This window comes from Tenebrio molitor, chromosome 8 (assembly GCF_963966145.1).
Source record: "Tenebrio molitor chromosome 8, icTenMoli1.1, whole genome shotgun sequence".
In the NCBI taxonomy this organism is placed as follows: Eukaryota; Metazoa; Arthropoda; class Insecta; order Coleoptera; family Tenebrionidae; genus Tenebrio; species Tenebrio molitor.
Genome location: NC_091053.1, coordinates 9828854 through 9853635, shown reverse-complemented (window position 1 = coordinate 9853635; position 24782 = coordinate 9828854). Strand labels below are relative to the sequence as shown.

The window sequence follows — 24782 nt, the reverse complement described above, 5'->3', positions numbered from 1 at the left end:
TGTGAATAGCTATTAAATCATCATTTTACTTATAAGTAAGGCCTATTGCCAATAACTCTCTTTCTATGGTAGAATAATTTTTCTCAGCGAAATTTAAAGTTCTGGAATAAAAGGCAATTAGTCTGTTACTTTGTGCAATTACGCTACCGATTGCGATATTACTTGCGTTGGTGGTTAAATTAAAAGTTTTTGTAAAGTCTGGGTAAGCTAACACAGGAGCGTTTGTTAATAGTTCTTTGCATTTATGAAAGGCTTCTAGGCAATTTGCATCGTTTGTATCAATTTTTGCACCCTTTTGCAATACTCTCGGTGGACATTTAAATTTGATGGCATCCCTGCGCTAAGTCTAATGTTGTAAAGTATATGGATTTTCCTAAATTATCTAGAATTTCATCTATTCTTGGTAGGGGACATTTATCCTCCTTATCCATAACAAGACGTCATTTTGCGTCTAGTTTTTTCGGAACTACACCGCATTGTTCTGAATACAAGCCGCGTCCGAAAACAAGCCGCATCTTGATTTTGAGAGGACTTTATAAAAACGTATTAATAGTATCGAATTCAAGCCGCAAGTGTAATAGACTCGAAAACAAGCCGCATACGTTAAATAAATTCCTTACTATAACCTATCCTTGTAGTTGTCATAAATCTTATGAGAAAATCGGTGATTTTAATTTAGGTAATAGGCAAATACCTAGTGTCAACCCACAATTCTGTACAATAAAACCTTTATTCTTATCAACATGGGTATAAAATAAATGTATTCATTTAAAAAAAACAACAACAAAACGCAGGAAAAAAAAAACAAAAAAGTTGGTCTACCTAAGTAGATACCTCTTCGGCTCCGTCATCAGTCTCAGTTTCATCTTCTGTTTCATAAAGTTCATTATCAGCTTCATCATCATCATCAGTCTGATCTATAGTAGAATCTTCTTCACCATCAAGTATTTCTATAGTAATTTTTTCTTCTATTTCATCATCAGTTTGATCCGAATTGGAATCTTCTTCAAGATCAGATACTTCTATGGTAATTTCTTCTATAGTTTCGTTTTCATCTTCAATTGGTGCCCACAACATGTCGTCTTCTGTACCATCCAAGGAATTGGAAATACTACATTTTTTAAATCCTCTTATAATTGTGTTTGGGTTTAAGTCTTCCCATGCTTGTAAGATCCATTGGCATAAATTTGTTACTGTAGGTTTCCTTAAATTTCCGCCTTTAGTTAACGTATGGTTACCATTTATTAACCAATCCTCATATATAGTCCAATTTTTACCCTTTTGATGTGACGTCACGATTTCCTTCCTCGCTTTCTCTTTATTGAAACGACAGAAACAGAAAAAAACAAAAAAAAAAGGCACGTTTATTTATTCATGGTCACTTTGAGGTTATTTTATGCTCAGATGTTCTGCCTTCCAAAAGCTAATTTAATCATAGCCTCCAGGAGATCTCGCTATTTTTAAATGAAAGTGACAAAAGTCAAAAGTGGGGATGATCAGGTGCTGGTTGAGCCGACAGGGACGCGACTCTGGCTGCTGTTCGACGTACTATTATTCCGGCGCGCTAGAAAATATTTTTTTTACAACTTTTTCGACAGTTTAGGATATTGAATTGTAATCTATCCGATAGTTTAAAAAATCTTCCAACTTTGTTCCAAAAATGGTTTGAATATTTTCATCAGAACAAAAGTTAACAGGGGGTTTATACCATGCAATTCCCTATGGCAACAGTTAAAAAAATCCACTGTATACCCTAAAGTACAGATGGCTTATTGATAAACAGTGCAGACATGTACACATTTGGTGAATAAACTGACATGGTGCAAATGGTAAATGATAGATAAACTAAACATATAAATACTTTGTAAAATAATACATATTGTGGGGTGGTCACGTAGACATTTGTCGGGCTATGAGGGTGGTCACGGAGGCGCCATAATTATATTCTATTCCTGACCTCACAATGGATGTATACAGTGACTTTGGGACTTCAATAGATTTGAATTTTTTGCTATTGCGCAGTCAAATCCAAGCGTTTTATAAGCTTTGCTTATAACATGCTGATATGATCGTGAAACGAGAGTTTCCCGTCAAACAAGACTCCCAAATCCTTTTGAATAAAAAATGTAGTCCAAAGAGATCCTATATGTTTTGCGAGAAAAGGAGACCACTGAGCATGTGCCAATATTCAAACCGAAGTTGTTTTGCCTGCACCAATTGTCTCCAAATCATTTTGCAGCATGACACAGTCTTCAATGCTGGATACTCTTGTTGGTAGATCTTTAGATTGTCAGCGAACAGCAGGACATGGGACTCTAAATCGGCAACAATATCATTGATGTAAACGTTGAAAAGTAGCGGACCCAAGACGGAACCCTGAGGAACCCCGACCGCTGAGAATATTCACCTGAAGAAAATCCATTTTAATGAACAAACTGCCGCCTTCCAGTGAGGTAGGATGAAAACCACTTAAGGAAGAGTCCATGGACACCGAACTCGCAAAGTTGTTGAAGCAAAATATTGTGATCCAGCCCATCAAACGCTTTGGCGACATTTGTATATATCACATCCACCTGTCCCCTCCTGTCCAAGCATTCCGAGATAAACTGAGTCACACAGACCAAGTTCGTTCGTTCGTTACAATAGAACGACCTTTCAAGAAGCCGTGCTGCGAAGGTGTCAGAATACTTCTCCAGACCGAAGACAAGGAGTTTAAAATGGCAATTTCAAAAACTTTGGAAAAGCTGAATAACAAAGCCACTGGGCGGTAATTCTCAATCTGAGCCAAGTTTCCCCTTTTATGAATTGGCACAGTCATTGCAGTTTTCCAAACGTTTATCTTCCCGTCTTCTTCACTTTTGTCACGTCTTTCGTCTTCGCCTTCGCCGACGAGACTTGTACAAGTTTTCGGTGCGACCGCAAAAAAAAAATGGTACTCAACCAATGACACAATCGCAATAATTATTTAAGATTACCGGGGTGAAAATTTTGACTGCAATTCTAATCGCAAGGCCAATAAACTTTGTGTAGCATCAATACAGGCTTTCTTTGGCTTACCTTTACTATCCCATATTTTAATCAGAGTGTTGCAGTGTTCAGGCACTGCAGGTGTATTCCTGTCACTCAAGTCCTCACTGAGTATCTTCTAAAATTTGTTCCAAATATTGATAAGATGCATCTGAGTCTAAAAATAGGACATATTTATGTACCATTTCACCACTACCACTAGAAAAATGTTCACCATTTAATAGCTGATTTGCTGTATCAAGATCAACTCTAATATGTACATCCCGCCCTTCATAATTTAGTGTTATGTCCATCAGTTCTAATTCTTCCTGTTACGATTAAAATTTCGCGGCAAATCGTAATTTCTAGAAGGTTCGCGAACGTTCCAGAACGGGCTCTGGGATCCCGACTTCCGGTACCGGTCGCGACGAAATTGCGAGCGAAGGGGCAAAAGGTACAAAAGGTGGAACCGACGCCATTTTCAGGGGGTTCACGACCGTAGCACCGAGTGTCTGTGTTTGTGTCCGAAGGGGGAGATTAGGGGGTGTTTTCCCAGCGCAACAGGTGTTGGCGAGCCCGTGGAGGAAGTCCGTTCGGTTGGAGGAGACGCCCAGAGGGAACTCCAACTATACGCTGCGGCCAAGACTTTGTCCACGAGGGTCAACGACCCTACGCTTCGGCGGATTAAGTATCGCCACACTGTTGGGCCGCAGTCATCCCCCAGGATTCCACCGGGGAGCCAGACCTCACGCCGGACAGCCCTCGGCCGAGGACCCCGAAAACCAGGAACCGTAACTATCTGGCAATGTCACTCAGCGTCGTTTTATCTTCGTCCGCCATTTTGGCAAATTTCTTTAACACTGTTTGCGTTATCGGACCTGTAGTGACCTCGCCCAGGAAAAGACGAGTCGACTGCTTCTCGTAATTTTTTTTGGTGTTGTTTGTCATTTCTTGCATCGGGGCTTTATTTTACTATTTTTACGTTTCATCCCTAGGAAGGGTCGAGGGGAGGAAGGACCCCGAGGACCTTCCGTGGATACGGACGGCGTAGAGGATTAGCGGCGAAGAGGGACTCGGAGGACCTTCCTTTCAGCTCGCTCTTCCCGGGAACTTCTGAATCAATTTCCACGTCCTAGACCCGGTGTAAGGAATTTATTCAATTTTAGACCTTATTTTCTAAATTATAAAGGCGGTATTAATAATTACAAATAACAACAGTGGCTGTCAAACAGTGGAAAGAGAGTTTAGTCAGTTTAGTTCAGCCTAATAAAAAAAGCAATTTGAAAAAAATGTTACTAAGAAAAGTTGTTCATTTAACCTAGCTGTCCATCTCAGAAAAGTTTGTTACCTTAAACACCAAACACCCTGTATATTTTAGCCGGTGATTGAATAGTTGTTATTCCGGTTTCATCAGTGTTAAAGATTCTAGTTGGTAAAAATTCATGTCTTTCTAGTGTCTTGTGCACATTAGAATCTGTTGGTTATGGTAGATCAGGAGATAACGTGTGTGGCTCCAAGAAAAGAATAACTGCACAACGTATAATGTATAACGAGAAAAAAGATGTATTAATAATGTGACCGATACAACGTGTTGTGCTGCATCAAGATGGCTGTGTATAGCGCGAGGGCGTTATCACGGTGTATGCGCGCCAGGGTGCGCAGAACGCAGAATCGTTGCTTGGATATTCTAACAGAATCAAACAGGGATCCTTCATCCCTGTTAACGATTTATAATTGTGGCCTCTGGTTTCCTTAAACTAATGTTGGAATGTTTCTTAAGGAATCCTGCTATCCAATCTTTACCGGCAGATTCATTCTTTTTTGAAAATGTTTTTTTAAATTATTTTTCATGTTCGTTTCCTGAGATACATAACCGGGAAAGTGGTATATAACTAAATATATAAACTTTTCCAGTTATATACTTAACTTGACATCTGTCAATTATAACCTCGAAATTTACAATTAATTAGTGTTTTTTAAGACTTTGCCCAAATGAACACGAAAAACGTTAATTCAATATTCGTGCGCTGCCACTTTTCAGGTATTCGGCCTGTTTGGGGTAACGCGTTGTGCTTCAAATTTCGGCGTCATACCTGAAAAGTAATCTGACAACGCTACTCATATGAAAATAACTACATATTTTGAGACTAATATAAAAGCGCACTTTTTGATTTCTTCACCTGTGATGCCATAATAAAGTTTCGATACTTTCATAATCTGATCGGCTAAAAGTATCTCATTGTCATTAGTGAACACGGGCGACGTCCCAAGGAAAGATCTGAGATTTTACCAGTTTTTGACCTGTCTCGTAAGATACTTCTGGGAATCGGAAATGCCCTTGCGTATTGCATCTAAAACAGCCTCCATTTGTTCAGAAGTCCATTTAGCTTTTTCCGTTTTTCTAATATATGTATTGGGTGATTCAAAATAATTGTGGATAAATATGGCAACTATGTACCAAAATTTATGTAGCAACTGTATAGGTAGGATAGAGGTGACATTTCTTTGACAGTTTATAGTCGCGCAATTTTGAAAATTGTCAATGTGCTGTGATGAACCAAGTGGGTAATTCAAAATTCCCACCAATCGGCCATCTCATTTTTTTTTTCTACCAACATACGCAATGAAAATAAAACCCGCGAAATTCAAAAATGGCCAAGAGCGCGTGATCGTACCTCGTTAATTCCCCTACGTTGTGTTTTTTTTTATACAAATTAAACATTACCAGGTTCGTTCCAACAGGGTTTGTGAACCACACAGAAGAGTGCAAATAAAACAACACAATAATTAAAACCAGCTATTTATTCAAAGTTATGATTTTCGTTGACGCCGGGATTAATGAATAATAAACGTCTCGGGAGAGGGCACCCAAGTCTCCCCAAAGGTGAGAAGACTACTCAGTTAGAACTCTAGGAACATGGTGAGACCCCCGAATGAGGCTCCGCTAAAAACCTCTCCTAAAAATACGAACAAGTCCGAAGTGACAACGTAGACGGGACAGTTAGTGAAAATTGAGCAAAACTGATTTCATAAACAACACAATTCAAATTCAGAAAAGACAGGAGGGTCATGTACATTACAAACAAAACAGTTACTTCGGACCGTTCGAGCGGGAGCGAGCACTAGACGAGAACCTTAGCATGTTTTCTCCTTTTCAAGTTAATTTACAATGTGCGGCAGATACGCTATAGAAGGAGCGAGTGGCCTTGGGTGGTCCGGTGGGCTGTGGCACCTATCCTTACGACTTTAACGTTTCCCGCCTACCCGTGATTTAGTGCTAAGGGAAAGGTCCTAACTGCTTTACGTAAGTCAACAAATTGAGGTACTCTAAGTTCATCGGTTGAAGTGAACATTACTTTTCCAAAGCAAAAGAAAACACAACGTGCTTGTCAGGCTACACAGACTCAGGGAAAATAGACCTGATCACATTTCCGGAAGTGTGCCATGGAGCTCGAGTAAAACCCAGCATTCAACAAGTCCTGCCAAGCGTTAGGTTTTTGGGTCTCCCTTGGGGTGCAAATTTTATGGGGGCCGCGAGGTCGTGTTCAACGTTGGGAGGTTAGAGGAAAAACAAAACCCCTCAAACAGAGAGAGACCCTCGCGGTAAGGTCTAGAATTTACAGCTACAGCAAACTGGAAAAAGCAAACAAAAAAAGAAACGCGACAAATATTTGTTGACAGAGCTATCTAAGAACACTTTCAATTTGGGATGGAAAGGTGGTAACAACCATTAACACATACATAAGAATAAAAAAACATAGTCCGGTCGACCCTAGCATATTAGAGCCGGTTCATCGCCAGGGGGGGGGGGCGCCCTGAATAATATGGAGGGCGCCCCGGAACTAAATGTAGTAGATCCCTAGCTAAGGAAAAACCCACGGAGACACCTGAAATATAAACATTTGGTTGCTACCGGGATGGAAAGTGGAAACTTTGCAATTTTGATTAAGGTGTTGAACAATAACTAGATACTTATCACACCAAAAACGTCACTCGGAATAATTAGAAGGGGATCAAAAATGAGGGAGTGCGCTTATAAAAAGTAAAAACCACAGACCCACGCTAAAACTTGGCGCCCTTTTCTTTTAGGAAAGTTAGTGAATTGTAAAACCAGATTTGACAACAAAAAAAAACGTGATCCGTACAATTTTATAAAATTTACAAACCTAGAACCAGGCGGCCTTACTCTCCTTCACAAGCTTACAAATGTTAAAAGCGTGATACATGGGGATGGTCGAGATAATTGCGGATTTTATACAATATGTTGGGAACATCAACAACCCACGTGCGACCATCATGATATTAAAATACATTTCGCGCGAAACAGACATAATTTTAGTACCGCAAGCATACCTTGTTCAAACCAGAAGGGCTGGGCAACAACAACGTCTAATGTAGTTCGGAAAGCACCGAAAATCACACAGTTAGAGCACAAAAAGAAAATCACACAGGGTACCGCTGCACTCATCTACAGACAAGGGAGAAGTGTCGCAAAAAAACATGGCCGTTCATCCCCTGTCGACTTCCCCCCACGCCCCCCAGTGGTCGCTGGTGGTGCCCACTCCGGTAATTTCCTAGTTTTTGTTGGCGGTTGGTTTAAATTCAAACTCGGCTATCTCAGACGCCCCCAAGTGTCTTCGGCGTGGAGAGCATCACAGCAAGGAAGACACTTCCTGTCGGTGGTTGTCGTTTCTTGTCCTCGACCTCGCTTCCCAGTGGCTCTCGTCGTCGTGAAGAGCGGCGTACTCATCACGCCCAAGCTCCAGCGTCCCACAAATCCGTCCCGAGCACGAACGAAGGAAGCTAAAATAAAACAGGAACAGTATCTGGTCCTTTGGTCAACTAAAGCATACGATATCAGAGTTACCTTTTTCGGCAGTGGCGGTGGTGTCGGGGACACCGAGCATCTCTTAACATCCTGCTAAATTCACACCTCCCCGGTCGGTCCGTCACAAGGTGAAAGGAATCGACATGTAACATGAAAGAAAAAATAGGCAGTGCTAGGCTCGACGGAAATACAGCTTGAGATTCACGATGTTATATTTACCTTTTACAGTACCTGTGGTAGGATTACTTAGGGTATAGACATTAGGATAAGGTCTTTCGGATATTAGGTACGGTCCGGAATAGAGGAGACAGAATTTGGCAAAAACTCTACCAGCTGCATCAGACACAGGATTTTCCCGGAGAAGAACCAGATCCCCAACCTGAAAAGTATCGTAACTACCCCTCCTGGAATTCCTCCGTTGGTCTGCGGTACGCCGTAGGTTAGCAAGCGCTTCCTCGCGGATTTGTTCCAGAGGCTTCGGATCGACAGCTGGTAGTAAAGGCTCGATTAATCTGGACAAGGGATTGGTTGGATTCCTTCCAAAGATGACCTCGTAGGGTGAAAACCCCGTGCTGGAATGGGTTGTGGTGTTGAAGAGCAGCTCAATGTTAGACAAAACCGAAGCCCAATTAGCATGAGCATTATGGCAATAAGCCCGAAAAAGACGACCTAACTCTTTCATCACCCGTTCCGTGGGGTTCGACTGAGGATGACGAATAGACGACATCGTGGGTGTGATGCCCCACTGGCGTAAGGTGTCCTGCCAGAGTCGAGACTGAAACTGGGTTCCATGATCACTTAAAATAACCTTGGTGGGAACAACACGATGAAAATCTTCCACGACCCTTCTCACCGAGATCCTTGCCTGTGCCCGACGGAGCGGGTACAACTTGACAAACTTGGAGAAAGCATCAATGACGACCAGAATATATGAAACCCGGGATCGGCTTGGAGGAAGGGGTCCGTAATAATCCACAGTCACCAAGTCACCAGGATGTCCTGTGTTACCACCGGAACTGTTTGTGTACAAACTCTAACCAATCTCGGTTCCGGTGACAAGTGCGATGTCCACTTGTATCGAAGTGACTCCAATAAGAATCGAAGTCGCAGGCGGGCGACCTGGTTGCCGCGTTCGGGATGTCGGCGCTCCGACAAGGGGGTGCACTGTCGCAGATGTTTCGGGTCGGAAATCAAACAAAAAAGCGGGTAGTCAAGTTTAACCAAGACTGACTGATTTTCGGCCGGCGCTGCATATTTACGAATAAGTTGGACCCAATCGTGACAACAGAGCGAGCGGGGGGGTTCTTTAGAAAAAACACCCGAACGGTCAAAGACCACCCAAACGGTCCACACATGTGACACACTCCCACCTCCCGGAGGCCCAACTTCCGGAATGGTCAGCGCCGGCTTCAGCTGTCACATTTATTATAAACCAGAATTACATTGAGGGTAAATGAAATACGAATATAAAAACTAAAGATAAGAACCAAAACATATGAAAATAATGCAAAAATGAATAAAAAACGAAACTAAAATAAAACAAAACACATTCAACGCCGAGCCCGCTCTTGTTCTTGGGCGTCTTCGGACTCTATCCCCTGGTAGGTCCGAGTCGCTGTGATCGGCCTCTGACTCCGACCTGTTGGCCATCAGGATCGGTTCCGGCTGCGGACGATAGCTTCGGGGCATCGGCTGGCGGGATTGCCTGGTTCGTCGACGCACGAACTGTCGGCGTCGATGTTTGTGCAACTCCTGCTGCTCAGGAAAAGGTTGGTCCGGCAGGACTCGTCCCACAGTGGTGGGTTCCTGGGCTCCCTCTTCGTTCCCGGCTTCATCGGGCTCTCGCGGCGTGTCATCGTCGGGGGTTGTTTGTCCAGGAGCGAGTCGAAGGTGGTTGATGTGTTCCCGTATTGCGTAGGCCCCGCGCTCGACCCAGTAACAATTCCCATGAGCGTCGGCGATGACCCTCACGGGGCCCACCCATTTAGGTTCGAGCCCGCGCCTCGTATGGTGCCGAACGAGCACCAGGTCCCCTGGTTGAAGCTGTGTGATGGACGGGCCTGGTTGTACGTATCGCTCCTGGTATCGTCGTTGTTGGTTACGGGCCCGTTGGTGGCGCTCGCTAGTCGGCTCCTGGACGGGACCGTCGTCCCATTCCCATTCGCCGGGGCCACGAAGATCAAAGCCCAGGAGCAGGTGACTGGGCGTCTGACCGGTGGCGGCATTACGGCGCCGTCGGAGATTGAAAAGTCCTTTTACAAGCCGGCGATCCCAGGGTTGATTGGGGAACATCTGGCGAGCTATGCGGAGGATCTTTTTGATCTCCTGGTTCCGCCTCTCCGTCGGGTTGGACCGGGGGTGATAGTTGGCGGTCGGCCAGTGTTTCACCTGCCAGCGGTGACAGGCCCGTCTGAAAACGCCGCTCCTGAACTGGCTGCCGTTGTCGGTTATGACGGCCCTCGGATACCCCCACCTGCTGAACACTTCCTTCTCGAGGATGGTGGTCGTCACACGGGCGGTCGCCGCTTTAACCGGGAAAGCCTCGACCCATCTGGAAAATAAATCTGTTACGACCAGCAGGTAGCGGTTGCCATCCGGGGTAGCTTCATATGGGCCCATGTAATCCAGTGCGATCGTCTGCCAGGGCTGCTGGGGGTTGTGACTTCGAAGTGGGGCCGCCGCCTGTGGGGGGCCCCTTTTTGTTGTGGCGCAGATAAGACAATCCCGGACGTGCGCCCTCACGTCTCGCTGCGCCGTGGGCCAGGCGTAAAATTTGCTCAGGGACCGGTAGGTCTCTTCTTGTCCGGGATGTCCCGCCTCCGGAGAGTCGTGGAACTCGTGGAGGACCCGTGGTCTGGCAGCCTCCGGCACCCACAAGAGCTTCTTTTGGCCGTCCCTCTTGAAAAGGTGTTCGCCCTCGACGAAGTATACTTCCGCAAAAAACCTCTCACCTCGTTCTCGGGCCCCTTCTCGACGGACTCGCGCGAGCCGTTGTAGAGTCTCGGGGAAGTCGGGGTCGGCCAGCTGGGCGGCCTTTACTTCGTCGACGAGCGTCGGGACGTCGATGGTGTTGATGACCTCGGTCGGGAGTCGGCACGTCCTCGGGGCCAACATTCGCTCGTCGTCTTCTGCTTCCCCGTGGACGGCGTCTTCGTCGGGTTGCCGCGACAGCAGGTCGGGGAGCTCGTTCTGTTTTCCGGGGCAGTGTTCCACCGTGAAACTGAACTCCTGGAGGAGGAGTGCCCAGCGGGTGAGTTTTGCGCTGGACTCCTTGGCGGTGTTCAACCACAGCAGCGCCTTATTATCTGTTCTTAGGGAGAAATGTCCTTCTTCCAGGTAGGGCCGGTATTTTTTGACGGCCCATACGATAGCGAGACATTCTTGCTCGTTTATATGATACCGACGTTGTGCCTCGTTCAAACGGGCACTGGCGTAGGAGATGATGCGGCGAGTACCCTGGTGGTCCTGGAACAATACGGCAGCGATTCCTACGCCACTAGCGTCGGTCTGCAGGATGAAGTCGAGCTCCGGGTTCGGGCGATGCAGCACGAGAGGCTTATTCATGGCCGTTTTTAACTGGTGGAACGCCTCCTGAATCGCTGGGGTCCACTTGAATGGTTTTCCCTTGTGGAGGAGGTCGGTCAGCGGTGCTGCGGTTTCGGCAAATCGCGGCACGTACTCCCGGACCCAGTTGGCAAGTCCTAAAAAGCTCTGAAGCTGCTTCTTAGTTCGCGGGGTCGGTGCGTCTTGGATCTGCTGCAGGTGCCTCTCCTGGGGTCGGTTGCACTCACTGCCGATTACGTGACCCAGATACGGCAGCTCCTGGACTCCGAACCGGCATTTTGCAATCGCGCAACGTAGACCGTACTCCCGGAGACGCTCGAACACTTGACGAAGATGCGCGACGTGTTCTTCGTGTGACCTGGAGTAAATGATGATGTCGTCCAGGTATACATGGACGCACCTGCCCAACAGGCCAGTAAGCACCCGCGCCATGAGCTTTTGGAAGGTCGCATTCTTTAGGCCGAACGGCATGACGCGGTATTGATACGTGGCGCCGTCGGGAGTCGCGAACGCGGTCAGTCTTTTCGACGCCTGATCCATTGGGATCTGCCAGTAACCGGACTTGAGGTCGAGCGACGCATATACCGTAGCGGTCCCGAAATCGCGTAGCACCTCCTGGATCCGCGGCAGGGGCGCTGCCTCGTCCTTTGTTAACAGATTTAAACGTCTGTAGTCCGTGCAAAATCGCACCGTCCCGTCCTTCTTTTTTACCAGCACCACCGGCGAACAATAATCACTGTCCGATCGCTCGATCACCCCAGTCGCCAACATTTCACCCACGCATTCGTAGAGAGCACGCTTTTTGTCCTCTGACAGGTGGTAGGGTCGAATGCGGAACGGTTCGTCCTTAATTAGTCTAATAACGTGGGTCACGACGCGCACTGTCGCGGTGGCACCTTGTTCGTTCAATACACTCGCGAACTCACGTACAATGTCTCGGAACTCGCGAGCACATGAGGGCGGAAACCCGTGGCTGGGTATTACAGTCTCTGGCACGTCGGTATTGGCGCTAAATGGTCGTTCCCGGTTCCAGTAGGTGGTGTGACGGCCGGTAACTCCATGGTGGACGCACCCCAGGGTGAAGTCCATGGTGGCCCTGGAGTCTCGCAGCCACTGAAGTCCGAGGATGACGTCGTCACGGAGCTCGTCCACGACCAAGAAGGTGACATCCTCGTAGGTTTGATCTCCGACGTGCAGGCTGGAGTTGAGGGAGCCGGAAGCCTCGATGGTCGCTCTTTGGCTGGCTAGGTCCAAGGTTTGTTTAGACAATCTGCCGGGCTGAAAAAGACGACCAGAGACAAAATTCGACGTCGCCCCAGAGTCCAAGATAGCGTTGAACGTCCGCTGGCCAATGCGGACCTGGATTCTGGGAAGAGCGCTAATTGTTTGACTCAGTTGGTTGGCTCGGACCGCGACGGGGATTTGCCGTCGGTCCTGCGCCAGTTTTCCGGCTTCCTGGTGGGTCGTATATATGGGAGAACCTCCTTGGCGGCGCGCTTGAGGTCCACAACCCGCTGCGGGCACTGGCCAGCCAAGGTCGGACGAGCTTGATGTGGCATCTGGTTGATTAACTCCTTGACCAACCTGGCTTCTGGTGCGTCCGGAAACAGCCGACGGTACAAGGCGGTCTTCCTTGCGAAGAAGACTTCCACCGGCTCTTCCCATCCGAGAGTACCCCTTTTGAACTCCTCATAGAGTTCCGCGAAGTTGGCCTCTGCGCCGAACTCCTCCAAGAGGCGCCCCTCCAAGTCCGAGATGGTCCTGTTTCGGGTAAGAAAAAAGAGATTCGCTTTAGCGGCTCGACCCCTCAGCTGCCTGTGGGCCAGTCGGGCCTTGACGCGTTCTGGCAACGAGGCGTTCTGGGGCGCGGCGAAAAATTCTCTGATCTCCGCGATGAACATCTCTGGGTCCTCGTCGGGCTCGCCGCTGAACGTCGGCAGGTACTCCTCACCTCGGAGCACGACTGTGGGGATGACACTTGTTACCGACGCTGTATCGGTCTGCATGGCCTCGCTGCAGGAGGATGGACCCGCCAGGATGTTGTCTGCGGTGACCTCGGCGGTGACGGCCAGCTGTTGCACTGGGGCTGGACTTGCTGCTCTCTCTGTGATGGGCAGTGGTTGCTGGACCACGACTTCGTCCTCTACGGTGGTCGATGGCATCATGCGGGAGCGGGCTCGTGTTGTCACTCCGATTATGGGCATCGGCTTGAAAGGGGGTCTTCGACACCTTGTCGAAAGAGAGCCCCACGTTGGGCGCCAATTTGTTACCACCGGAACTGTTTGTGTACAAACTCTAACCAATCTCGGTTCCGGTGACAAGTGCGATGTCCACTTGTATCGAAGTGACTCCAATAAGAATCGAAGTCGCAGGCGGGCGACCTGGTTGCCGCGTTCGGGATGTCGGCGCTCCGACAAGGGGGTGCACTGTCGCAGATGTTTCGGGTCGGAAATCAAACAAAAAAGCGGGTAGTCAAGTTTAACCAAGACTGACTGATTTTCGGCCGGCGCTGCATATTTACGAATAAGTTGGACCCAATCGTGACAACAGAGCGAGCGGGGGGGTTCTTTAGAAAAAACACCCGAACGGTCAAAGACCACCCAAACGGTCCACACATGTGACACCTGCAATGATGGCATTCATCTCGCCACACAGGCCGCGGTTCGGATACTTGGTCTTTTGACAGAGATCACAAGATTTCACCAAGCGTTCGATGCGGCGCCGCATGTTTGGGAAAAAGAAATAACGCCTTACCATGGAATAGACTTTCGAAACTCCAAAGTGGCCATACTGCTCATGAAAAGCTTGGATGACTTCCTCGGTCAGCACCTGGGGAAGGGCAAGTCTGGGAGTGCTGTCATCCGGCTGTACAAAAATGAGAATGCCTTGATGGACCCTCAACTTGTCATCGAATCGATTGCCCTCTACGACGACCCCTTCACCCAACTTCGCCCGGAACATGGGTCCGAGAAAAATATCGTCCAGTTGGAGCTGTCTCAAATTGGTGAAATGATCACCCAGTTCTCGCAAACCGGAAGCTTCGAAGACGGCCGAAATGGCCTCGCCCCCAGATGTCAGAACCGGAGCAACAACGGGGCAATTTTGGGAACGGCCGGCCAGGCCACTAGACCCCGGCGGGTACCTGGAAAGGGTGTCCGCCACGACATTTTGTTTCCCTGGAATATGCTCAACGTCATAATCGAATTCGTTTAGCAGCAACGACCACCGCGTGAGACGATCGTTTAGAAGACGACACTGCTTGAGGAACTTGAGGGCATAATGATCCGTTCGGATGACTAGCCTGTGACCCAACAGAATGGTACGATACTTTTGGAGCCCAAAAATGATCGCCAAAAGTTCCTTCTCTGTCACGGTGTACAAAAGTTCTGGTCCCCTCAGAATACGACTTGCAAACCCAATCACACCGTGTTCTCCGTCATCCAGAAGCTGATAAAGTTCGACACCTAAAGCGACCCCGGAACCATCTGTCTGTAAATAGAATGTTTTGCTAAAATCCGGGAATTTCAACAAGACGGTGTCTAAGAAGAGTTGCCTGGTCTGGTCAAACGCCCCCTGCTCAACAGCGGTCCACTGCCATCTGGTGTCCTTCCGCAGCAACCTGGTGAGAGGAACGACGGCATCGCTATAGCGGTCACTGAACCGTCTATAGTATCCACACAAACCCAAAAATGCTCGGAGATGTTTCGGCGTTTTTGGCACAGGGAATTCCTGGATGGCCCTTACCTTTTCTGGATCCGTGCCAACCCCGTTGGACGACAAAATATGTCCCAAAAATCGGACTTCCTCTTGTAGGAAAGAAGATTTTTCCAGATTAATGGTCATTTTGGCGTCTTGGAGACGAGACAAAACCTTATCCAGGTGCTGGAGATGCTGCTCGAAAGAATCCGACACGATCAACAAATCATCGATGTAATTTACGGTGAATTCCCGCACCTCTGGACCCAAGATGACGTTCATCGCCCGACTGAAAGAGCCAACAGCCGTTTTCAACCCGAAAGGCAGCACCTGGTAGGTGTACGATTGACCGTTGAACAAGAAAGCAGTGTACTGGGTGCTCTCCGGGCTCAGAGGAATTTGCCAATAAGACGAGCGAAGGTCAATCGTTGACATGAAACGGACGCTTTGGAACGATTGAAGAAGATCTTCTGGCGGTCTAGGGGTCTCACAATCGGCCACCATCCGCTGATTCACCCCACGCGCATCCAAACAGATTCTTACGGAACCATCCTTCTTTCGCACCACCGTCAAGGGTGACGCAAATGGGGAAGCCTCACGCTTGATCACTCCCAGCGCTAGCATCTGTTCGATGACAGCCTCGACCTCGGGGCGCAGACTGAACGCAATGGGGTAGCCCTTTGTCAAGAACGGGGTGGTGTCGTGCATTTTGATGACATGCACATACTTGTCGGTGCGACCGGGGAGTTCGTTGAAAACGACCTGGTGGTTGGACAAAACCCGGAACAAATCTTGCCTTTGGGAATCGGTCAATGATGAGATGGCTTCGACCTTCTCCTTCAAAACAGACAGAGGTGTGACGGATTTAGCCAACTGGATTGGAAGCCCTCGCACAGACAGCGCAGAACACGTCACATTTGCCGAGGCCTCCGGGTCACACACGACAGCGTCAACGTGAAATGGTATCGAAAATTGGGCACCGTTGCTGTCGAGAGACAGCAGACTTTGGTGAAGATCCAAAGAAGCGTTGACGCTCAACAGCCAGTCCATACCCAGGATAACCGGTCTGACGAGGTTTTTCACGACCAAGAAAATCGCCGACGAGTTGATAGCCTTTCCAATCGCAAACTGCAAGAAAGCCTGCATTTTGATTCGAGGGCTCTGACCTGTAACTCCTCGAAGGTGGGTTGACGACACGGGCAACGTGGGGATTCTCGACTCCGCGGACAAGACCTTGAAATCATCCTCGCTGATACACGTGACTTCGCTACCCGAATCGAGTAAAGCAAGAAACTCCTGGCCGAAGATTGAAATGGAGAGCTGGGGCAGAATGGAAAACCTGTTTGCGGTCGTCACGCACTCGGGAGGTTGCTGGCGAAGGATGGTGACATCTAGGTCTCGGCTGTCGCCAAGAAGAAGCTCCCGCCGCAACACTGGAATCCCCGGTCGGAGGATCACGCCCAGGGGCTCACGCGGTCCGTCACCTGAAACTCCAAGCCCGCGGCCCTTCCAGCCCATGTTCCGAATCTGATGGAAACCCCTGTCGTACGACTTCTCCACAGTTCTCCTGGGTAAACGGGACAACCGACCAATCGTCCAGAACGGGCTACTGAAAAACGAACAATGACTACCATGATTCGAATCGGCGGACTCAAACCCAGCAGGCACAAACGAAATGAGGGGACAGGTTATCTTTGAAGGTCCTGAATAACTGGATGAACATGCTTGCCTTCCTAGCATGCTCGTCTCCCGTTTCCCGAATTGAAATTCGGTGGTGGAAACGAAAAAGGGTTGATTCCAATCTGCGGCACCGAGACTTTTGGCGGTGGGCCAGACGACCGCGACCCTTGCGCCTGCCCAGAAGAGGACGCCATCTGCGCTTGCCTGTCCCGAGGGTCAAACCTGCTGCTCCTCTTCGCCGACGATTCCCAACCGCCACTCCGCTTCGCTGGTGGTTCCCATCCGCCACGCTGTTCTGCCGGACGTAACCGCGAATGTTTGGTGAGGAACTCGAGCGTCCTCCGGAGATTGATCCCTTCCGTCGGAACCGCGGTCCAGGCATCTTTCACGGCCATCGGGAGCGCATCCATCAGGTCGTCGATCGCTTCTTCCTCCTCCTGCTCTGGGAACAGCATCTTCAACCGGCCGTACAGCCGCGTGAAGAACTGCACCATCGAAGTTCCTCGCGCCGGATCGTATTGCTCCGCCAATAGTTCCTTCCGGAGCTGCGTGCGCTTGGCCTTCGACCAGAAGAACCTAAGGAACTCCTCCCTGAAACTCGGAAAATCCGTTAAAATATGCCGATGGGCGAACGCAAAGTCCTCGGCCTCTCGAGAGAGGCACGAGATCACCTCGTCCAACTTGTCAGGGCGATACTCCCTGACCTGGGCGTAGTAGCTCTCGAACCTCTCCAAGAACAGGACGGGGTTGTCGCGCGATCCTGCCGAAAACTTAGGTTTCTCCAGCGAGGGAAGCTGTATCGTAGCGACAGCCACGGGCGCCGGTCTCTCCCTTTCGGCTAGGGCCAAGGCGATCTTCCTCCAGTCCCTGTTCGCCGGGTCTTCCACTTCTTCGGCCGACTCTTCAACGGTGGATGGGCCTGGATCGGACTCGGTCTCTGGTCGCTCCCCTTGGAGCGCTTCGATCTCCAAGTCCATCTGACGCTTCTTCTCCAGGAGCACCGCCAGCTTCTTTTCCCGCTCAGACATCACCGTGTTTGACAGCGGTCTTTGCTTCTTCCGTGGTACTTTCCTCGGATTACTCATTTCCCGATCCATACCTTGTTCAAAACATAAACAGCAGATTATTGTTATTAACAATTTGCACTCTAACAAGATTCACAATCTGTTATCCTGGTCACGGCACCAAATTCTGTGATGAACCAAGTGGGTAATTCAAAATTCCCACCAATCGGCCATCTCATTTTTTTTTTACCAACATACGCAATGAAAATAAAACCCGCGAAATTCAAAAATGGCCAAGAGCGCGTGATCGTACCTCGTTAATTCCCCTACGTTGTGTTTTTTTTTATACAAATTAAACATTACCAGGTTCGTTCCAACAGGGTTTGTGAACCACACAGAAGAGTGCAAATAAAACAACACAATAATTAAAACCAGATATTTATTCAAAGTTATGATTTTCGTTGACGCCGGGATTAATGAATAATAAACGTCTCGGGAGAGGGCTCCCAAGTCTCCCCAAAGGTGAGAAGACTACTCATTTAGAACTCTAGGAACATGGTGAGACCCCCGAATGAGGCTCCGCTAAAAATCTCTCCTAAAAATACGAACAAGTCCGAAGTGACAACGTAGACGGGACAGTTAGTGAAAATTGAGCAAAACTGATTTCATAAACAACACAATTCAAATTCAGAAAAGACAGGAGGGTCATGTACATTACAAACAAAACAGTTACTTCGGACCGTTCGAGCGGGAGCGAGCACTAGACGAGAACCTTAGCATGTTTTCTCCTTTTCAAGTTAATTTACAATGTGCGGCAGATACGCTATAGAAGGAGCGAGTGGCCTTGGGTGGTCCGGTGGGCTGTGGCACCTATCCTTACGACTTTAACGTTTCCCGCCTACCCGTGATTTAGTGCTAAGGGAAAGGTCCTAACTGCTTTACGTAAGTCAACAAATTGAGGTACTCTAAGTTCATCGGTTGAAGTGAACATTACTTTTCCAAAGCAAAAGAAAACACAACGTGCTTGTCAGGCTACACAGACTCAGGGAAAATAGACCTGATCACATTTCCGGAAGTGTGCCATGGAGCTCGAGTAAAACCCAGCATTCAACAAGTCCTGCCAAGCGTTAGGTTTTTGGGTCTCCCTTGGGGTGCAAATTTTATGGGGGCCGCGAGGTCGTGTTCAACGTTGGGAGGTTAGAGGAAAAACAAAACCCCTCAAACAGAGAGAGACCCTCGCGGTAAGGTCTAGAATTTACAGCTACAGCAAACTGGAAAAAGCAAACAAAAAAAGAAACGCGACAAATATTTGTTGACAGAGCTATCTAAGAACACTTTCAATTTGGGATGGAAAGGTGGTAACAACCATTAACACATACATAAGAATAAAAAAACATAGTCCGGTCGACCCTAGCATATTAGAGCCGGTTCATCGCCAAGGGGGGGCGCCCTGAATAATATGGAGGGCGCCCCGGGACTAAATGTAGTAGATCCCTAGCTAAGGAAAAACCCACGGAGACACCTGAAATATAAACATTTGGTTGCTACCGGGATGGAAAGTGGAAACTTTGCAATTTTGATTAAGGTGTTGAACAATAACTAGATACTTATCACACCAAAAACGTCACTCGGAATAATTAGAAGGGGATCAAAAATGAGGGAGTGCGCTTATAAAAAGTAAAAACCACAGACCCACGCTAAAACTTGGCGCCCTTTTCTTTTAGGAAAGTTAGTGAATTGTAAAACCAGATTTGACAACAAAAAAAAACGTGATCCGTACAATTTTATAAAATGTACAAACCTAGAACCAGGCGGCCTTACTCTCCTTCACAAGCTTACAAATGTTAAAAGCGTGATACATGGGGATGGTCGAGATAATTGCGGATTTTATACAATATGTTGGGAACATCAACAACCCACGTGCGACCATCATGATATTAAAATACATTTCGCGCGAAACAGACATAATTTTAGTACCGCAAACATACCTTGTTCAAACCAGAAGGGCTGGGCAACAACAACGTCTAATGTAGTTCGGAAAGCACCGAAAATCACACAGTTAGAGCACAAAAAGAAAATCACACAGGGTACCTCTGCACTCATCTACAGACAAGGGAGAAGTGTCGCAAAAAACATGGCCGTTCATCCCCTGTCGGCTTCCCCCCACGCCCCCCAGTGGTCGCTGGTGGTGCCCACTCCGGTAATTTCCTAGTTTTTGTTGGCGGTTGGTTTAAATTCAAACTCGGCTATCTCAGTGCAATGGTATAAAAAAATCAAACGCCTATGAAATGTCATACAAATGACATTGTGTACCTCACCCACACAGTTGCCATATAAATTTTCGGACATGGTTGCCATATTTATGTACAATCATTTTGAATCGCCCAATATTTCCGCGGCATCTAAAATTTAAAAAAACATAACATGCTAGGGATAATGACGGCCGGCCGCCATTACCTCCAAACAGGTGGCCGAGATTGTACGTAAAATCACATGTGTATGTTTATGTCTATTACACGATTATTTCTTAGGTTATGAAACCGAACGTTAAGCCAGTAAAAACTGTATAAATCTTTAATCAAATTAGTGCATTTAATATTAACAATAACCCTTGGTATTGCCATCAAAAACGTATGATTTCTCCACGCAAAAGCTGTAAATCATACGTTTTCACTGTGTTGACTGGTAGATTTTTAATAAACTTCTCAAAACGAATAAGGAGACACTAATAAAAATTGAGTTTTTTTGTGTGTATATAACATGTTTATTGAAAAAATTGTTTTTATTTATAAACATTGCAAATGTTTTGTATAAGGTTTTAAGAAAAAATTAAATCCAAACATTTAAAAGTACAAATTGTTTGATAATAAAAAAATTTAAATTGTTAAAATGAAAAAAATTAATAACTGGTATAATCTCCTCTGACCCGGATTAATTCAACACAACGACGGGGCATACTCCTAATCAAATTTGAAATCGCCTCCTGGGGTAGTAGTTCCCATTCTTGAAGAAGAAGTTCTTCAACATGTTGGAGGTTTCGTATGGGTTGGTGTTCCCGTATTCGTTTGTTCAATGTGCCCATAGATGTTCGATGGGATTAAGATCTGGACTGTTGGCCGGCCATTCCACCACTTCAATATTGTGGTCGTTGAAACAATTTCTAACTATGCCCGCTATGTGAGGTCTGGCGTTGTCTTGCTGTAAAATGAAATCACGTCCCATATTCTCAGCAAATGGAATGACATGTGGTTCTACAATGTCTCTGAGATATCGTACAGCTGTTAAAGATCCTCCTCGAAGAACCACTAGCTCGGTGCGACCAGTTAAAGTTATCCCACCCCATACCATAATCGACCCTCCACCGAAAGCGACAATTTCTTGTACGGTGGAGTCTATGTAACGTTCACCTGGGCGTCTCCATACTCGAATTCGTCCATCGTTATGGTCTATACAAAACCTGGACTCGTCCGTAAACAAAACATTACTCCATTGTTCTGGAGTCCAGTCACGATGCAATTGCGCAAAGTTTCTTCGATTTCTTCTATGGACTGGAGTTAAACGAGGTACTTTTGCTTGTTTCCTTGCACGGAACTGAGTTGCGTGCAGCCTATTTCGAACAGTTTGGTCAGAAATTCTGGTTCCAGTACTTGCCACGAGTCGATTTTGTAGAGCGCGAGCACTAATTCTACGTTCCTGAAGTGCCCAACGGGTCAGTAAACGATCTTCTCGAGGAGTAGTAGACCTTTGTCGTTGTGGGTAAGGACATCGTTGTACAATACCATAAGCTAGATGTCTGTAGACATCTGTTGGCACCTCCGTTAAAAGTAATTTTCAACTCCATAATTAAGTGTTCTGCGTTTCCGGTTAAGTGGAAGGAATCACGAATTACTCCGGTTTATAAAAATGGTGACAGATGTGAGATAACTAATTACAGACCTATTGCCATTATTAACAACTTTTCAAAAATATTTGAACTTGTACTTTTTAATCGCATCTACAATCATGTTGCACATATGACATCCTTCTTTCAGCACGGTTTTCAGGCCCGAAGATCTACGGTTACAAATTTACTTTCGGTAACGCATTTTCTCCAAGTAAACTTGGACGCTCGTAAACAGATTGATGTCATCTACATGGATTTCTCAAAAGCGTTCGATCGTGTTGATCACAAGTTACTCTTGACTAAACTGGATAGTTTTGGTTTTTCGGACAATCTAATTCAACTTGTTGCGTCTTATCTTAGTGACAGGGCCCTGTTCGTTCAGTACAGAGGTTTTAGTTCCGGGCTGTTTCAGCAACTTTCTGGAGTTCCTCAAGGATCTGTCCTTGGTCCTTTGTTCTTTGTTATATTTAGCAACGACATGACTGACCTCCTGGATGTGCCTTTTCAACTATACGCAGATGATCTAAAAATTTATAATGTCATAGAAAACGACGAAGACTGTCTTAAACTACAGCGCAATATTGATCTGATTCAAAACTGGGCAAGAACTAACAACCTTCTTCTTAATATTAATAAGTGTAATGTAGTAAGTTACTCGAGGAGGGACACTATTATCAGGTTCAACTACTCGATTGAAAATTTGGCATTACAGCGTGTTAATGAGTTTAAAGATCTGGGAGTTGTGTTCGATTCCAAACTTACATTTCGGAGTCACGTTGAATATGTTCTGTCTAAAGCGTATAAATCTCTGGGCTTCGTCATACGAAATGGGAAATTATTTGATAATCCACAAACTGTCCTTTGTCTCTATAAAACGTAAGTAAGATCTACACTTGAATACGCCAGTATTGTTTGGTCACCCTGTTACAAAGTTCATATTTGGTCTCTTGAAAAAGTCCAGAGACGGTTTGCCAAATCTTTCATGTATTTCTCTTCTGGTGAGTATCCACAGAGAGGTGTGCCACACGAGACCCTTTTAGAGCAGGTGCAGATTCCATCCCTAGCTTCTAGGCGTAAATTAGCCAGCATTAAGTTTCTCTCAGACGTTTTTAATTGCTCAGTTGATTGCCCCTACTTGTTATCTCAGTTTTCCATCAGAGTTCCCTCTTTTAGTTGTCGTAAGCATGGTACCTTCTATCTAGATACTGCAAGAACCAATCTGCTACAATATTCTAGCCTATATCAGATGGTTAAGAATTACTCTGATGTGGAGGGAAAGTTAGACGTTTTTTGTACTAACAGGCAAGAGATCAGAGCACTTAGGGCCGTATTTATAGTTCTAAACTTAAGATTAACTTGGGTAAGAACGTCTCAAGCATAAGCTTTTTCTTATAATTTGTTTCGTTTTATAGTCATCTGTTCGGCTAAACTCGGGTGAGACAGTCACAAGTGGCGCGTTTCCATAGTAACCTTTCAAGATCTGTCAAATTTTGAAAAATATTTTCTGTGTTCTTGCGTTCTTGCTCGTTTTTATTCAATTAAGAATCATGAAAACGGCCAACTACACTGAAAAAGAAAAAATAATTTTGGCCTCATTTGTTCGAGAAATGGGCGGTGAAATAGAAAATAAAAAAACCGATGCTACTTCGGTTCAAAAGAAACAGGACGCATGGGAGAAAATAGCGGCTCATTATAACAGCCAGCCAGAAGTTGCTACAGCACGAACATCAAAGCAATTGAAGAAGTTATGGGCTAATTTAAAACAAAAGTAAGTTCATGTACTTTTAAATGAAAAATATAATGCTCCTGCACTTTGAAATCTATAATAGGAAACGTGCCGAAAACACAAAACATATTTTCTCTATGTTGAAAACTGGTGGTGGTCCACCAGATGCAGAGTCCACTGATCCATTAATGAAACTGGTGGATGCAGCCGCACCAAATGTTGATTTGTTCTTAGAATGTGATTGGGACTCAACAGCTGCATTTGGACGTAGTTTTATTATTAATTGATTTAAACTAAAATTTACGGAATATTATTATATAGGTTCTCGAGATACTTGTGCAATTACTGTTGCGACAAACTCTGTGACGGTTACCACCAGTCCTGCCACTACCGCTGCCACCGCTACCATCAGAACAAGTCGGGCTGAAAGTTGTGATTTGGAAGTATACCCACACATGAATATTTTACCAACGTGTACCGGTTTGTTTACGTTACACCATAGACATCTACTATATCCTCTAGACATTGCATAGCCTGCATCAGAGACAATCTGGACACAACTCTAGCCTGCACACTACGCGCCTATTGGTAAGGGCAAAAATGTGCATATTGTGTTGCATATACATAAAGATAGGTAACAATAACAATTCAATTTTTTCATTATTAAATTATCATCTTTTGGAATTCGAAGAATTTGAGGGCCATCACTTAGTTGAACTTATAAAACTTATTCAAAAATTCGATTACATAATTTTAATAACATATTTAATCGAAATATTAAGGGTGATATAGTATTAGACAGAAACTTAATAAGACTGTTTGTACATGTAACTATCTAGAACATGCCATTCCGTTTTATACTAGTTTATTATGGTTGTGTATGTTAATGTTTAATTAATTGATGTGTCCACATAAGCACATAAATTTTCTCTTTTATAGATGGATATTGAATACAGAATACATATAACCATTATCTATTTATAATAAATTGGCGAAAATCATTTCCTAGGGCCAGTTTATAGAAGCAAAATTAAGTTAATCGTAATTAAATGCAAGATTAACTGAACACGTGATCAGATTGAACCAATCGAAGTTCCAGGTTGATGGGTTAATCGCGCATTAAAATTTAATTCGAATTAAATATTTAATTCTCTTTCTATAAACTGGCCATAAGAGTCATCAAATTTTAAATGTAATTTGGTAGTGCGTATGTAGGCCGTTAACATTACATTTGCCCTTAGAAAGATGGCGGATTTTGGCTACACAAATTTTACCTCTTCCACAACCAATGCAATGTCTAGAGGATATAGTAGGTATAATACATACTCGTAGATGTCTATGGGTTACACTTTACAGTATTATATCTACAGTATCTCTGGTTTGATCATAATTTTA

At 45.9% G+C, this 24782-nt stretch overlaps 1 protein-coding gene and 3 long non-coding RNA genes across 6 annotated transcripts in view; 2 read left to right on the top strand and 2 right to left on the bottom strand.

The window, feature by feature from the left end:
* LOC138137252 (uncharacterized) overlaps window positions 1–24782 on the bottom strand; it is a 256252-nt gene that overhangs the window by 690 nt on the left and 230780 nt on the right. The gene's annotated exons all lie outside the window — the stretch shown is intronic.
* The window catches only part of LOC138137248 (uncharacterized), a 240020-nt gene that overhangs the window by 95110 nt on the left and 120128 nt on the right, over window positions 1–24782 (top strand). The window lies entirely within an intron of this gene.
* LOC138137246 (uncharacterized) overlaps window positions 16824–24782 on the bottom strand; it is a 296725-nt gene continuing 288766 nt past the window's right edge. The window contains exon 3 of the mRNA XM_069056559.1: window positions 16824–17873. Within this exon, the coding sequence (XP_068912660.1) occupies window positions 16828–17871 (1044 nt within the window). The 5' untranslated portion in view covers window positions 17872–17873 and the 3' untranslated portion in view covers window positions 16824–16827. The remainder of the gene's footprint in view (window positions 17874–24782) is intronic.
* LOC138136772 (uncharacterized) lies at window positions 22985–23867 on the top strand. 2 transcript variants are annotated; one of them, XR_011161421.1, is made up of 3 exons: window positions 22985–23429; window positions 23491–23654; window positions 23709–23867. It is a non-coding gene; the product is annotated as an uncharacterized lncRNA (long non-coding RNA). The 2 variants fall into 2 exon arrangements; XR_011161420.1 differs by having other exon boundaries at window positions 23491–23867.